The 14,716-nt window shown below is 53.8% G+C and overlaps 2 protein-coding genes across 5 annotated transcripts in view; both read right to left on the bottom strand.

The window, feature by feature from the left end:
- SCUBE3 (signal peptide, CUB domain and EGF like domain containing 3) overlaps positions 1-6,188 on the bottom strand; it is a 45,088-nt gene extending 38,900 nt beyond the window's left edge. The window contains exons 1-2 of the mRNA XM_071578569.1: positions 6,164-6,188; positions 4,239-4,290 (exon numbers count right to left, since the gene is read on the bottom strand). Coding sequence (XP_071434670.1) covers positions 4,239-4,287 — 49 coding nt within the window. The 5' untranslated portion in view covers positions 4,288-4,290; positions 6,164-6,188. The remainder of the gene's footprint in view (positions 1-4,238; positions 4,291-6,163) is intronic.
- A 3,071-nt stretch (positions 6,189-9,259) lies between these two features.
- ANKS1A (ankyrin repeat and sterile alpha motif domain containing 1A) overlaps positions 9,260-14,716 on the bottom strand; it is a 66,944-nt gene continuing 61,487 nt past the window's right edge. For 2 of the 4 annotated variants that reach the window (XM_071578912.1, XM_071578915.1), the window contains one exon: positions 9,260-14,123. In XM_071578912.1, coding sequence (XP_071435013.1) covers positions 14,004-14,123 — 120 coding nt within the window. In that variant the 3' untranslated portion in view covers positions 9,260-14,003. The remainder of the gene's footprint in view (positions 14,124-14,716) is intronic. The other 2 variants (XM_071578913.1, XM_071578914.1) reach the window with 2 other exon arrangements.

Raw genomic sequence — 14,716 nt, 5'->3', positions numbered from 1 at the left:
AGCCTCGGCCAGACCCCAGCCAACTGCGTCAATATTTTGTTGCTTATACAAATGCCACCATTAGAGTGACTACCACGTTCTGGGGGAGGCTTTTTCCCTTTTTTTTGGAAAAGGGTTCTTCCAGGATGATGCGCACGGAGCTCTGGAATATGGAGGGGAGCAGCAGCCTCTCCGAGCGGGTACCTGGCGCAGAGATGCTGCTCAGAGAATGAGCACACTGCTCAGGGCACTGACCTGACCAAAGGCATTTGCTAATTAATTCATTCTTCCAAGAGACTTAACTGCCTCTTGCCTTTGGAAACCAAGGCAAACCCAAGCCAAATCCAAGGGTGTTGGAAAACATGGAGAGACCCTTACTGACTGTAGAACACTTTAGGGGCAGGAGCGGCTCCCGCTCGGCCCGCGCTGCCACGGGGCTGACCCAGGACAGCCATCCCGGTCCGACCGGCCTCTCTGCCCTCCCACAGCGTTTCTTTGGAAGGGTGGAGCGAGGCAGAGCTTAGTCATGTTGGGGCTCCCCATCTTCCTCAGTCTCTTCCATGACACTGTTTTGGGATGCCTTCCCTGGGCTGCAGCAGGTCACAGGCTGACCATGGCTGCTGCCTTGTTTGACGGATGCTCCTGCAGCTTGCACCGGCCTGGTGCCTTTGACACCTTCCCCCAGAAACTCTCAGAGATTTTCTGGTCCAGCATGAGCTCTGCCCCAGTGCCCTGAGCAAGGCTCTTGAGCCATGAGGCTCTCGAGGCAACCCCAGCTCCGCCCTGAATCTGCACCTACTGGCACCCACAAAAGCTATGGGCTTTAACCCCACTCATGGCTAAAACATCTCACAAAATCCCAAGGCCAACCCAGGCAGGAGAACAAAGGGAACCCAAAGAACAAGGTTCTGCCAGCCCAGCAGCCGGGGAAGCCCTGCAGGATCTCCTCTGTGATCCTGCATCAGACCACTTTCGCACGAGAACAGAGCAGCCTTAGTGTGTCAACAAGCCCTGCGCACCCGAGGGCAGCTGGAAGTCAGATGACATTATTATTTTTTTTATTTAAAATGAACTTCTTAACCTACAGGAAAGTAAACATTCTTCTAGGATGGCCAAGAAAACCACGCTGGGATTTTCCAAATGGGCATGACTGACTGTTTATGAGCAGAGGCTTCCAAACACAGGAATAAATGGCTTGCTCTCAGCAGGTTTTTCCTTTCTATATTTACCCTCACCTGAAATGAACATTATTGCACACTGCAACACTTATTCCCTCTGATCAGGGGAGTAGGGGAAGAAACTAACCAGCCACAACACGTCAAACAGATTGTTAATCTGGTGTTTGCAGGGGGAGGAGGGATCCCATGGGTTTGGGGCAGGGCCCAGGTCCTGCTTACAGCTCCCATCCCAGCTCAGCAGGAGCACTTGGCTTGCCTGCTGCTGCTCTGGCTGCTGGGAGCTGGAGCTGGGTCCTTCATGGAGCTGATCAGTCAGTCCCTGACGGGCCTCCAGTGCCCTCCCTGTGGCACCTGAGCACTCCTGAGCATGGGCAGCTGGGGCAGGGACCTGGCTGAGGATGCACGAGAAGCTCAGCAGGGCAAGAAAGCGTGCCCAGGTCCCAGGCAAGTGCTCAGGTGTGAGACAACTCTCTCCAAAGGGCTGGGCTTTGTGATCCTCCCCCAGTTTCTACACTGGGTGTTTCTCTGCCTGTTCTCAAGATGGGAAGTCCCTACAGATGCAAAGGGGTGTTCCCTCCCAGTGACTGACAGGTCCGTCCCAGTGACAGGTCCTCGGCAGGCACGAACTGTCCTGCTGACGTGCATATGGGCCATAACAGACCCAAAAGTTTCCCTGACAAGGGGCTGGGGAGCTGAGCCATTGTGAACCAACCCTTACCATGAGGGTGACCACTCAGCTGTAAAATCTCTCCTAATCCCAGCCCTGGGGAAAGGAGAGGACGGGGAGATCACCTGCCTCCCCAGGACGTCACCCACATCACATGGCTCCCTGGGTCATGCTCACACCCACCACCACCACCTTCAAATCTGGGCTTGACCTCCAGTTTACCTTGAAGTTCACTAACTAATTGTGCCATCTGCTCTGGCACACCAGCTGAAAAAGGGATTCACTTTGCCCCAGGAAGAAGGGGGGATTACTCTTTCATGGCAGCAGGGGAGGTTGATCATTTGTTGGGGTACCTGGGTAATAAGCACACCCAGCACCCCTCGAAGGGGCCTTTGGGTGTGGGCAGCAGGGCTGAAACAGCCTTGCTCTTCTCACAGGGCTCACATCTGTCAGAACCTGGCTGCTTTTTTTTTTTCCCCCCAGCTCAAACTTTTCACTCTTGGAAAAGTCTGTCCTTATCAGAATAGCAAACCCTTCCCCAGCCAGCCATTCCAAGAGAATTTGTGTTAATCCAGATTAATGAACATAAAGCAATCTAGATAAACCGCATTAAGTCAGAAACACCTTTGAACTTTTTTTCTTTTGGATCACAATCCCTGCCCAAGCACTGTGTGTGGTTTGGGCCTCCCCATACTTCAGCTTCCCCACAACAAGCTCTCCACTGACCCACAGTTAAGAGCAAATACAAAGATCACCCAGAGCACCAGCAATGACCCAGCGCTTTGTGCATGGGGCCCAAAGCCAGTTCTGGGTCCTGGGGCATCCAGGGGGGTGAGATGGCATGAGAACCCCCTCCCTGGCTCCACACACCTCTCCTGGCCACCATGCCTGGGCCCTGGCCAGACTGCCTACAGGACCATGAGCCAAACCCTTCCAAGTCCCAGTTTACCCAGCACTGACCCATCACGGAAACACAGAGAGGACAGATTGGTCTGAAATGCCCTGAGACCGGGCACTGCCCACGGGGGGCTGGACAGGGTGGGTGATGGTTTGCTTCAAAGGGCTTGTCCCCATCCCCACCACTCAGACACGTGTGCTGGGACTGAGGTGGCAAAAGCCAGCTCATGCATATGGGATGTCTCATGGAAAAAGTCACACACCAGTTCAGGAGAGGGGAATTAACAGAAATTAATTGTTGGTGAACCATGTGCTGTGTTATGAACAACCCAAACCTTGTCTAGTGCCCCAGGAGCTCCTCCCAAAACAGCTTTCCTAGATGATGGGGCAGAGAAAACCTCCTGGCTTTCCCTGCTCTCCCCTCCACGTGTGCCCAAAACACCTGCTAAGACTTTCTGCCTTTCTCCTATAAGGCCCATTCCTGACAGACACAGCTGCAGTCTGTAGGCTCCAAATTCCCTTCCATTGTGGAAGTGGGGGCTGTGACACCACCTGGGCTCTGCCTCCCTGTTGGGACTGGGTCTGCTGTTTTGCAGAGAGCCTTGTGTGGCTGCTCAGCACAGTAGCTCAGCTCGGGCCACTGTGCTGCACTCCCAGGTGCTGTGGACTGGGATACACCAGGAAGTTTGCCTTTGGCTGCCTCTGTCGGTGCGTGGGTGTGCAAACAGTGACCAATTTCACTGCTGCTCCAACTCCTTTAAATGGGGACTTTCATATTTGTCAGACTTGGAAAAACATCACCATCTTTTAAATAAAAAATTCATTTCCCCTTCCATGGGGAAGGTGTTTCTGTTTGCACTGGCAGGCCCTTCCCTGCCAGTGGGGCTGCACAAGTGTGGCTGTTCCACCGTGGGGATGCTGCAGCCACAGAGCTCCCTCTGCTCCTGCTGGGAAAACGGTGCCTTCTAGGAAAGCTGAGCCCTCTGCACCAGGCTGGGTTGGATTTCTCAGGGAAATGGCTTCAAACAGGCCAGAGGATTTGCCTGGGCTCTCCCTGGCTCCGCACTGATGCTGTTCATGGTGCAGATGAGCAGCTCAAATGGTCCTTTTGCAACGTGATCATCAGGGTTACAAATTTCTGAGGTCATAATGGGGCAAATTGGAAATCTCCCTATGGAGTTTTCTGCCTGACACTCAAGTGCTCACCCTGAAAGACTCAAAATCCCAATTTCCTCTGTTGGGATGTCTTGGCTAAAATAAATGGTATTAATCTAATCAGAGAGATGTATGGAGCTCATTAAAACTGTAGATTAGAAGAACCCACCCTGATTATTACCAGTGCTCCTGAGGTCTTCTGCCTTTTTGGAAAGTTAAAGTCACTCAGAAATTAGGTTGCTCTGCAGAAATCTGCAGGAAATGCATTAAAAATACATTCTGCTAATACAATTCTTCATGTCGCCAGTCACTTGGGAGAGGAAATTAATGCAGGGAGAATGCATATATATTTAAGTACTTACAATTGCCTCCTCTGGGATCAGGATTTGCAGGCTGGGAGCAGTGGGGCATGCTCTGAAACAGAGATGAGCAAACTGAGGTCCCCCAGCAGCAGTGCTGGTTTATTCTCTACAAACACTGTTTGCCCACCCTCACCTCCCTCACGCAAAGCTGCGGGTCAGAATGGGGCAAAGCTGGGTCTGGGTCTGGCCAAAGCTGAGCAGGGAGTACTGGGGGAAGTTCCTGCTCAGGGCTTGGCCCGGTGGTGCCATGAGGAGCGATCTGGGTTCTGTCCCTCGTGCCGAGCTGCTCTCCTGCTCACAGCCCGGCCCATGAGCCCGGCCCGGCCTGGGGACTCTGAGGGCTCTGAGGGGCTCCGTGAGCCCGGCCCGGCCTGGGGGCTCTGAGGGCTCTGAGGGGCTCCGTGAGCCCGGCCCGGCCTGGGGACTCTGAGGGCTCTGAGGGGCTCCGTGAGCCTGGCCCAGCCTGTGGGCTGTGGGCTCTGAGGGCTCTGTGGGCTCTGAGAGCTCTGAGGGCTCTGTGGGCTCTGAGGGCTCTGTGGGCTCTGTGGGCTCTGAGGGGCCCCGTGAGCCCGGCCCAGCCTGTGGGCTGTGGGCTCTGAGAGCTCTGTGGGCTCTGAGAGCTCTGTGGGCTCTGAGGGCTCTGCGGGCTCTGAGGGCTCTGCGGGCTCTGTGGGCTCTGCGGGCTCTGAGGGGCTCCGTGAGCCCGGCCCGGCCTGTGGGCTCTGAGGGCTCTGAGAGCTCTGTGGGCTCTGAGAGCTTTGTGGGCTCTGTGGGCTCTGAGGGGCTCCGTGAGCCCGGCCTGGCCTGTGGGCTGTGGGCTCTGAGAGCTCTGAGGGCTCTGAGGGCTCTTGAGGCCTCTGTGGGCTCTGAGGGGCTCTGTGAGCCCGGCCCAGCCTGTGGGCTCTGAGGGCTCTGAGGGCTCTGAGGACTCTGTGGGCTCTGTGGGCTCTGGGGGCTTTGAGGGCTCTGAGGGCTCTGTGGGCTCCGGCCCCCCCGGCCCCGCAGAGGGCTGGTCAACAAACTGAGGAGGGAAACAAGAGCTGGGAGCGACGGAGAAGAAAGGCAAGCTGTTTACTAGCACACAAGGAGCCTCGGAGGATTTCATCCCGATCCCACGAAGTCCGGGGCAGGTACCGAAGTGTGCGCGGTCTGGGCCCGCAGGGACAGGGCAGGAGGCGCGGCCGGAGCGCTCCCTGCAGCGCCCGGGACGGGACAGCAGCAAAGGGAAGGGAGGGCCGGGAGAGGGCGGCAGGGACGCCATGGCAGGGACGGGACCCCCGAGCGCGGCCCCCGGACACGCCTCGCTCCGCGTCCACCGCCCCTTCGCTCCCCCCGCCTGCCCGCAGTGGGAGCGTCCCGCGGCTCCGCCCCCGCCCGGCGACCGGCGCGGACCATTCGCGACGCAGGGGGCGCTGCACGCGCGGCTGAGGGGCCCAGGGGGGACACTCGGTGGCCCTGAGGGGGCTGAGGGGCCCAGGGGGGACACTCGGTGGCCCTGAGGGGGTGGCGGGGCCCAGAGGGGACACTCGGTGGCCCTGAGGGGGCTGAGGGGCCCAGGGGGGACACTCGGTGGCCCTGAGGGGGCTGAGGGGCCCGGGGGGAACACTCGGTGGCCCTGAGGGGGTGGCGGGGCCCGGGGGGAACACTCGGTGGCCCTGAGGGGGTGGCGGGGCCCGGGGGGAACACTCGGTGGCCCCGGGGCAGCCCCGGCACTCCCGGCCCGCACTCGGGGTCAGCCCCGCGCCGGGAACGCGGGACGGGGGGCGAAGGAGGAGGAGGAGGAGGAGGAGGGAGCGTCAGTGCCCCCTCAGCCACAGCAGGTGATTTGGCTGCGCACAAACCCGCGCGTTTGCACCCAAAAACTACTCAGTAGGGCGTTTAACCCCCTTCCCTCGGCAGGCTGCGGTTCGCGTTCCTTCTCTTACTTGTACCCTGCTTTTCTGCAGCCAGCCCTGCCCTCGGCGGAGCTGCGGCACCAACTGATGGCAGTGCCACACTGACCGTGTGCGGGAAAGTGTCCTCGGGGCGGCGCCGAAGCCCAGGGAGCGGCCCCGCCGGTGGCACACACACCTGAGCAGCCAGGCTGGCTCCTCTCTCATGGAAAACGTGTGAGAACGGGGAAGGAGGTGGCTTGGTATGACTAGAGAAATAACAGGAAAGTAAGATAGCTCCTGAAATAAGTAACAAAAGTTGGAGCCTGTTTTATTTATTCATTGCTTCATGATGTACTAAGAACTTCTTAAATCTGATGAGTGTCAGGTATGACTCAGTAACAGGGATTTAGAGGCTCCAGCTGTGTAAGCTGTGACTGTGACAAGAACAAAGCAGCTCTGCAAAGGAGCTCCCTCTGAGGTGTCTGAAGAGCTGTTAAAGTGACTGACACTCTCACTGCAAAAACAAGCACTGGCTAGAAAAACGTTCTGTTGGTCTTCTCTGAGGGCCTGGAGAGCTTCCCCGAAAAGTGCTGTGCTCTTTTTACCCCTCAGTTAAGACAGGGTAAGTGCTGCATTTTATGAACTTAGCATTATAAATTGGCCTCATTTTAGGGCACTTACTGCAGTGTTGAACCCTCAACTCGCAGTGTCTCCTCCCAGGATGATTTTCTGTGTGCTGGGCTGGATGGAAATGGACCTGTTAAATATCACCATCCAGAGCCTCTGCACTCACCTGCAGGACCACAGCGTCCAGCATGAATGGAAGAGATTCCAGGAACTCCTGGATAAGCTGCCTAGTGAGTCAGGGGGAAAGGGAGAGAACTGCTACTTCTACCGGAGCTACTGAAGCACTAAATGGATATTCCAAAGCTGATGCTTTCGTCACCTGTTCAGTAACAGATGAGAGAAATGCCTGTAAGAAATGGAGGTCTGGCAAGTTCCTCCCTCAAGGCCCATCACGGGCACACCTCACACACTGCCCCAGCTCCTGTGTGCAAAAACAGCTGAGAGCCTTCTCAGGAGCACCTGTGAGTTCTCACCAGTTTGAAGTGTTCTGAGATCCTGTGAGGAACAAAGGAAGGCCATTAGCAAGTGTATTTAAAAAGGAGAAGGTGCATTTGGTGTAGACATCTCTTTTTTTCTCGGCTGTGGAGATTCCTCTCTGGCTGCCTCTTTCCTTCCTCAGACTGCATTAAAGGTGCTTATTGGAGGCTGAAATCCTCTGCAATGTAACTTTCTCTGGATACCAGTCCAGGAGCCCAGCCCTGTGCTGGGACACAAGTGCTGTGGGTCAGTGTAAGCAGGTCCTGCCTTTGCTTCCACACACATCCCCTCAGCCTGCAGCGCCCCAAAGGGGTCAGGCTGAGCCTGCAGACATCCCTGTCTGTGACCTCAGCTGGGGAGCCTGGACCACCCCAGAGAGCCTGAGCAACAAGTGGAGACGGGTGTCACATCCTGCTAAACCAAGGGCACCTGGATCTGCTCTGCCGGGAGCCTGGGCAAAGGGAATTCCTTGAGGTAGGAGAAGTATTCAGATACTTTCATGGCTTTTCCATAGACACCCAAATGAGTGAGCCTACCAGCTCTGCAGCTTCTGTGAAGGGAACTGGCCAGACTCTGCCCTCTGCACGAGGCACTGGGGTGGCCTTTGCCTGTGTGAAACAAACTGGGTATCTGACACAGGGAGAGCGAGCACACCTGACACCCGAGTGCTGTTCCTGGTTCTCAGCATCCTCCTGTGAAGTGCCTGTCCCCAGTCTGCTCCTGGCTGCCTGAGGAACCTCTCACAGGAGGTTGCTGTGCAAAGGTTGATTGATCAGTTTTTTGTTTTCATACTTCTGCTCCCTGGAGGGCAGTGGATTCATTCCTTTTAAGTTTCCTTGATGGACGTAATTCTCAAAAGGATTACCCCAAAGGGCCTTGGTCCCATTCAGGAACTGCTGCTGGCAGTTGGAAGTGTGATCCACCACAAGAGGCAGGAGTTTGGGAATTCTCACGAAGGTGCTTCTCCCAGACACAGGTTGGATTATTTCTCATTACATTTGCCACGTACCAGGCAGGAGTGGAATCATTCCCCAAATCCTCAGATCCTGCCTCAGCCAGTAAAAATCCACCCAACAATTCCACTGGGGCCAGCAGGAGTGCCCCTTGGCACTTTAGGATCTGAATAAACCTCTAAACTACAACAAGCAGTGGCCTCCTTTCCTCCAAAAACCTGCCACCGTTTGGGGGGCAAGGCAAGGGCTTGTGAAGCTCATCAAACTGCAGTGCAGCTCAGGCCTTTTTAATTCAAGGTTTTAATTCTGCCCTGAGCCTGTAACCTCTGCTGAGGCATCAGTCCCATCCAGGGCTGGGGCTGTGAGGGATAAAACCACACAGTCTTTCAAACCATTGAACCAGCTCAGTGTATTTCAGCGTCAGCCTGAAAACCTGACTTGCCAACTTATTAAAAATGGAACATACGGTATAAATTTAGCAATCCCTGGTGTGTTTAGTATTTTACATCAGCCAGATTTTACTTGACATGAAAATCTGAACTTTAACCTGTATTTAAATGTCTGGATTTCTTGCTCTAATTTTACATAATGAAGTGTCCTAGTTCCTGCCAAGCCCTAGGTCTTTGCTGCATAAGTGCTCCAAGCAATGGCTGCTGCACTGGGCCCTTGGAACCCCTCACTGCCGTGCTGCAAAAAGGGATCTCAGTGGTTATCGTGAGTAGATCTGGATCTTAACAGTGCATCATCCTGGCAGATGTGCATTAGTAGGGCTGAAAAACAGTTTTTCTCACCCTCCATCACATGGAGAAGACACCCACAGTGGCTGCAGACCCCGGTGCTGCCTTCAGCAGAACATGTGGATACAATTTTACGCATAAATTGCTTTGTTTCAAAATAATAATAATATTTGGGTCATTATGGCTCACTGCAAAAAGAGCAGCTTTGACTAAAGCGACTGCTCTGCCCCCAGTGCTGCCCCCCTGCATGGCCCAGACCCCCAAGGGCTGGCACCTGCAGGACAGGAACTGACACAGACACACCTGGGAGACGTGGGGACAACACCGAGCCCACAGACAACAGCACGAACATGTGTCTGAGGTTATTTATTAATTCGGTCTGGTCTAAGTTGTACAATTATGAAAACAACAAAACGACTGCTGGAAGCCCAGGAATATTTACAATCTCGCCTTGTTGTAGTGAGGTCAGTCTATGTTGCACAGATTGGTTACGTTTGGTACCACAAGATGTTTAAAATTCAGACAAATTTGAACAGATTAACAATTGTATATACAGGAAATAAAAGGAAATTCAAGTATCAAAATACAGACAGATTAAATAACATTTGTATACAAATCAGCCCCACTGCCATACATCACAATTAGCAAAAATGTCCACATTGCAAACTGAACTTGACTGTCTCTGCCCTGTCAGGGGATCCCAGGTTATTCTTCTGTGAAAAGAAAAATGTCTGAGCTGAGTTGACTTGGTAAGAGCAGCACAGGTACTTTCTTTTGGGAAAAAATGGAGTTAAGTAATACCAATTCAAGACCTAAAAGGAAGACCTTTGCAAGAAGACAGCATTGTGAGTGCTGTGCTGGCTCCAAAACACGGATCTGATGGCACGGAACTGATGTGAGCAGAGCTGGGGAAGTGCTGCTGCTGCTGCTGCAAACTTCTGAGGTGGGTGGAAGGAGCATTAAAGCATTGGCTCCACCTCAGCTGCACAGAGAATGGGACGTGTTTGGGGCTATTTGGCATCTGCTCTGTGTCTCAGCAGCCTCCTGAAGGTACAGAATTCACTACAGGTACAGCCTGCCAGGTGCCATATCTTCTCCCTGGAGGGGGACAGGTGTGTACCCCAAAAAGGTTGCATAATTTCTTCTAAAAAAAAAATTCCAAAGCAAGTTTAAAGTCAGCTGAACAGCTAAGATTAGCGCAGCTCTTTTCTTTGTAAACACTAAATAAAAAATGATAAAGCATCTTCATTTTGAAAAAAAATAAATCATCCCCTCCTATATAAAAGAAGACAAAACTCGGCATCTCCATTTGTCGGCAGTGAGTGAGGGCTCAGCCCACAAACCAAAGTCTGTGAAACACAATCTGTCCTTAAAGAGGGGAACAAGGCCAGGGCAGCCCCACCTTCTCCCAGGCAGGTAAATACAGCAGATGCAGTTGGATGCAAAGTCATATTCAGCACCAGAAATCCAGGGCACTTTCCTCCAGATAGCACAAAACCCTGCAGGGAGGAAGCGCCTGAACGTTGCGCAGTGGGTGGGTCACCCTGGGCAGGAGCCAGCACGGCCCAGGGTCAGTCTCCAGCACTGACTCCCTGACAGACCCCACTGCACTGAACTGCCAAAACAACTGCTCTGTCTGTCAGGTGAGAAAGGGAGTATCTGGCTAAAGAACAGTTGGGTCACTAAAGACAACCCACAGGGTCACACGTGGGGCTGGAACAACCACCAGGGTCATTGAGCCCGGTCCCTGAAGATCGGAGTCTTCATCACCACGTCATCTCCAAGCCAACCTCCAGAAAGCTCACAGGTCAGAAAAGAAACCTCCCAAGCAGTGGTTCGATTTGCAATCTCACCAAAGACTTGTTGCCAACACACCAAATATTTACACTTTCACCAGTATGAACTGCAACATGTGCATAACAAGGAATGTTAGGTTTCCAAAATTCATCAATTTAACCCAAAATCTTCACTTCCCCGATCCTTTACAGGTCTGAGCCCTTGGGATTACAGTTTGCTTCTCTCCCAGCCTCACTGCTGAGAGAGAGTAAAGGAAATCCTGACATACAGCAGCAACTGGAGTTAAACAGGAATTACCTGGGCACAGTGTTCCCGTGCAGCAGCAGCTCCCACAGCCCTGACAAGGCCTGGCAAGATCATACCGGACATGCTGCGCTACATTTTGCATCTGAAGAATTCAAATCACAACTATTTTAATATTCTTCCCTAAGGGGAACAGTCTGAAAACGTGTCAGTCACAGCGCAAACCACCGTTAAACACTCTGTAATTCAAAGGAAAAGCAAACACACAGCACCTCTGAGGTTGTGTCTCTGGGGACACTGGGCCTGGACAGGGCCAAGCCACCCTCAGGCTGACGCAGTTTATCTTCGGGAATGGACTGTTTCAGTGTAATGCCCAAAATTTAACTCCTTATTTGTTCATCTTCTGAAACTGTTGCACAAATTAAATAATCAGCTAGTATAAAAAAGTGCTAAATCACAATTGAATATACTTAAAACCCCCAACCCTTCAGGGCATAACTGCATTTAAAGACAAGACAGGTGCACAGAGGCTGGAGGAGGGAGTCAGCCCCAGGAATTCAGTGCCGGAACAGGAAGAAATGGGGTCCTTGCCACAGAAATGTCAAACATTCCCACGTGACAGTTCAGGGGGTAAGGAAGTTTTGTACCATTGGGATATGGGCCACAACCGCTCTGGGGGGAAAGATCCTCTGCAGACCCTTTTCCTCAAGTTACTTCCATTTGCTACAAAAGTGTGGAGTGGCTCGGAAAACAGGATGCAGACTCACCCCACAAGGTCCTCCCATCGGAGGAAGCGATTTCCAAGAATTTGATGTTCCCTCCTGTTCACCCAGAGCTGAAGCAGAGCAAGTACCATCACAGACGTGCACGCCACGCCCCTGCTAAGACTTTCTGTCGTACTCTTCGCCAGACTGTGGGATTCTCAGTAAATATTTCTTTTTTGTTCCTCACCAAAAAGCTGCGGTGCTACATTGAAACCGTGAACTGGATTTGCTCTGTGTCATTTCACACTTTGAAAACCAAAAGACTGAAAGACGTTTGTCTCAAACTAGAAAAGGCGCCATCACTGCCTCCAGGTCTCAAATTTCCTTCACTAGAAAAGGAGAGAGTGGTTTCCTCAGCGGAGGCTGGATCCTTCCCCCTCTGCTCTGGGAGCCCTCGCCAGGCAGCCATGTACCCACTGCAGGGCAGCCTGTGCCAGAGGGAGGTGATCTTCAGGTCAGCAGCCACTGTGTCCCAGGTCTCTGCACCGTTACTACATCCCATGGTAGGAGACGGCTGCCCGGAGCTCAGCTTCGCAGAGGCAAACAGAAAGGAGATAATGGAATGAATTTCCAAGTCATACAACAACACGTGCTGGGAAGGACGAGGTGAACGGCCCAGAGATGGGACATGAGCATGAGGGCTATGGACACACACTGGCAGTGTTGGGCAGGGCTGCCTGTGATCCCTGCTGGGTTTGGTCACCCTTAGAAAGGCACGTGCTCTAGTGACCCAGATTCAGGGGGTGTGGAGGAACCCGCCCTTCCCAGCTGAGTGCAGGGGGAGATAAAGAGCTCAGACCCTCTGAAGTTGGGCAGACATGTGGCAGCTGCATGGTGAAAGCCTACATGTAGAAACTGCACTGCCATCCTCACCAGTGAGTCAGTTTCTTTTTGGGGGATACATAAAACTTGGGGCACTCTTACGGCTTGGAATTTTGCTAATGGAACCCAGACCCAGCCTCGAGGAGCACCTCAGGCACAGTGTTCTGTCCACAAGGCCTGGGCAGGGTGGCACTGCAGCACCTGGGCACTGCTGGCTCTGTGTCAGGGGGCTCCATAGCACACAAAATGAATGTACTAGACGGAGCTTTCCTTCTCTTTTTTTTTGAAGACAATTCTTTTGCTTTTAGTCCTCTTGCTTGGTCCCCACTAGCTCAGCCCTCAGTCTGAAGTGAGTTTGCTGCTCAGTGCCATTAAGTCACAAATGACTTGGGAGTTCAAACTCATTCCTGAGAAAGAACTAAACAAAGACTTTGAAACATCAGATTTGACCGCAAGTGTGGGGAAATGGAAGCTTTGAGGCAGCAGCTTCGAAGCCCCAGCAAAGCCAGGACAAGCTGCTGCTGTCCCTAAACGAGGGGCACATAACGCAGGGCTGCCCCCTGACCTCTCCCTGCCGATGCCAGCTGCTGCTTGCAGTGTCCAGCTGACACCTCCCCTCCCCAGCCTGGGGCAAACAGCAACGTGTGCCTTTGGAATCTGAACCACAGGCTGCCATGTGAGAACTACGGCCAGAGCTCATGAGTAGTCTGGCGAGTGTAAACAGGACTACGGGGTGAAAAAAACCTACAAAGGACTGAAATGCATGCAACCAACTGCCCCCTGACGTGTGAGGGGACAGAGCTCACAGTGGGAACGATCACACCCAGCCCAAACCAGCACTCCCCCAGCAGAGCGGGTTCTGTGCCGGGCTTTGAGGGGCGAGACTGCGGGCAAGGGTCGCCGTGAGAAATGGAGTGCCCGCGTGTTATTTGCAGAGAGCATCACAGTGGTTAGTGAGTGTGTCGGCTCGACTGGCAGGGAAGGAGAGGTGAGTTCACTGAACAGTACGCAGCCGTGGCTCAGTCAGGAAGAGGAGGATGTAGGAGGAGGGAGTGTGTGCACCGCAGAGACAAGAGGTCTCCATCAGTCCAAGGGCAAGGTGAGATAGAAAAAAGGCCTGGGGAGTGTCACATTGCCCCAGGGATTCACAGTGCCAGAGCGAGGGGGAAGACGTGAGAATGGCAGGCGGCTCTGCTGGATCCACATCTCCGACTCCCGGCCTGCCCTCTGCTCCTCCCGCCTCACGTTCAGCTACAGCGCGTTACCCTTGTTTCCGAGTAAGGAGATTCACAGTGTTCAGCAGCGATCAGGTACAAAAGCTGTTTAGGTCTACAGTCTCCTAAGTGCTGCTGCCTTGGATGCGGTGCCTACGCGGGCTCAGGGCGAGCAGCTGGAGGAAGAGGGGGTTTAGAAGAGCAGACAGATCAGATCGCAAAGGCACGGTTAGACGGGGCGGACGCGGGTGTTGGCGTTAGAAGATAGTGGTCTCATACTTAGTGCTGAGGGTCCGCTTGGAGTCCTGCTTGGGGTCCACGACCCAGGACACACTGGCATGAGACTGGGAGTCTTGGTCCACTTCAGGGGGATCCAGCTAGAAAATAAGGAGAGAAAGGGCACGTTAGGTCACCCGTGCTTCTGGGACAGAATGAGTGGGGACTCAAAGCACAGAGCAACTGCTGCTCTGCCTACTGCCCATCCCAGAAATGTGCATGTGGGCAAGGAAGCAGCTCTTGCTGGGGAGCCATTTGAGTCCTTCACAGCTAAAACATGTCTGGCCACATCAGTCTCAACCCAGCACCCCGAGATGACTTCCTGTGTTAGGCTGCGAGTTGCTGTCACCATCAGTGACAGCCTCACTCATCTCAAACAACCATGGAAAACGGCGCGCTACAAAAACAGGAGAGAGGGAGACAGCTCCTGGCAGGTGAGTTCCCATGTGATCTACTCTCCTGCCCAAGCACGGCTCTTTCCTCTTGTCCTACTGAATCAGGGTGCTGCTGAGGTTCCCACCACCACCAAGAGCAGCAGGGATAGCCGAGCTGCCCCACTGTGTCAGCGGGGGCGGGTGTGAGCAGCGTGTCCCTGGGGCTTGTCTGAACCCACGGACGGGCAGGGACAGGCAGGGGGACAGCAGTGAGGCAGGAGAGGGAGCACAGCAGAACACACAGGGAGCGGGGGGGCAGC

Source organism: Pithys albifrons, chromosome 28, assembly GCF_047495875.1.
Source record: "Pithys albifrons albifrons isolate INPA30051 chromosome 28, PitAlb_v1, whole genome shotgun sequence".
Taxonomy (NCBI): domain Eukaryota; kingdom Metazoa; phylum Chordata; class Aves; order Passeriformes; family Thamnophilidae; genus Pithys; species Pithys albifrons.
The sequence above is the reverse complement of the archived record's forward strand: the minus strand, read 5'-3'. Positions and strand labels throughout refer to the sequence as shown.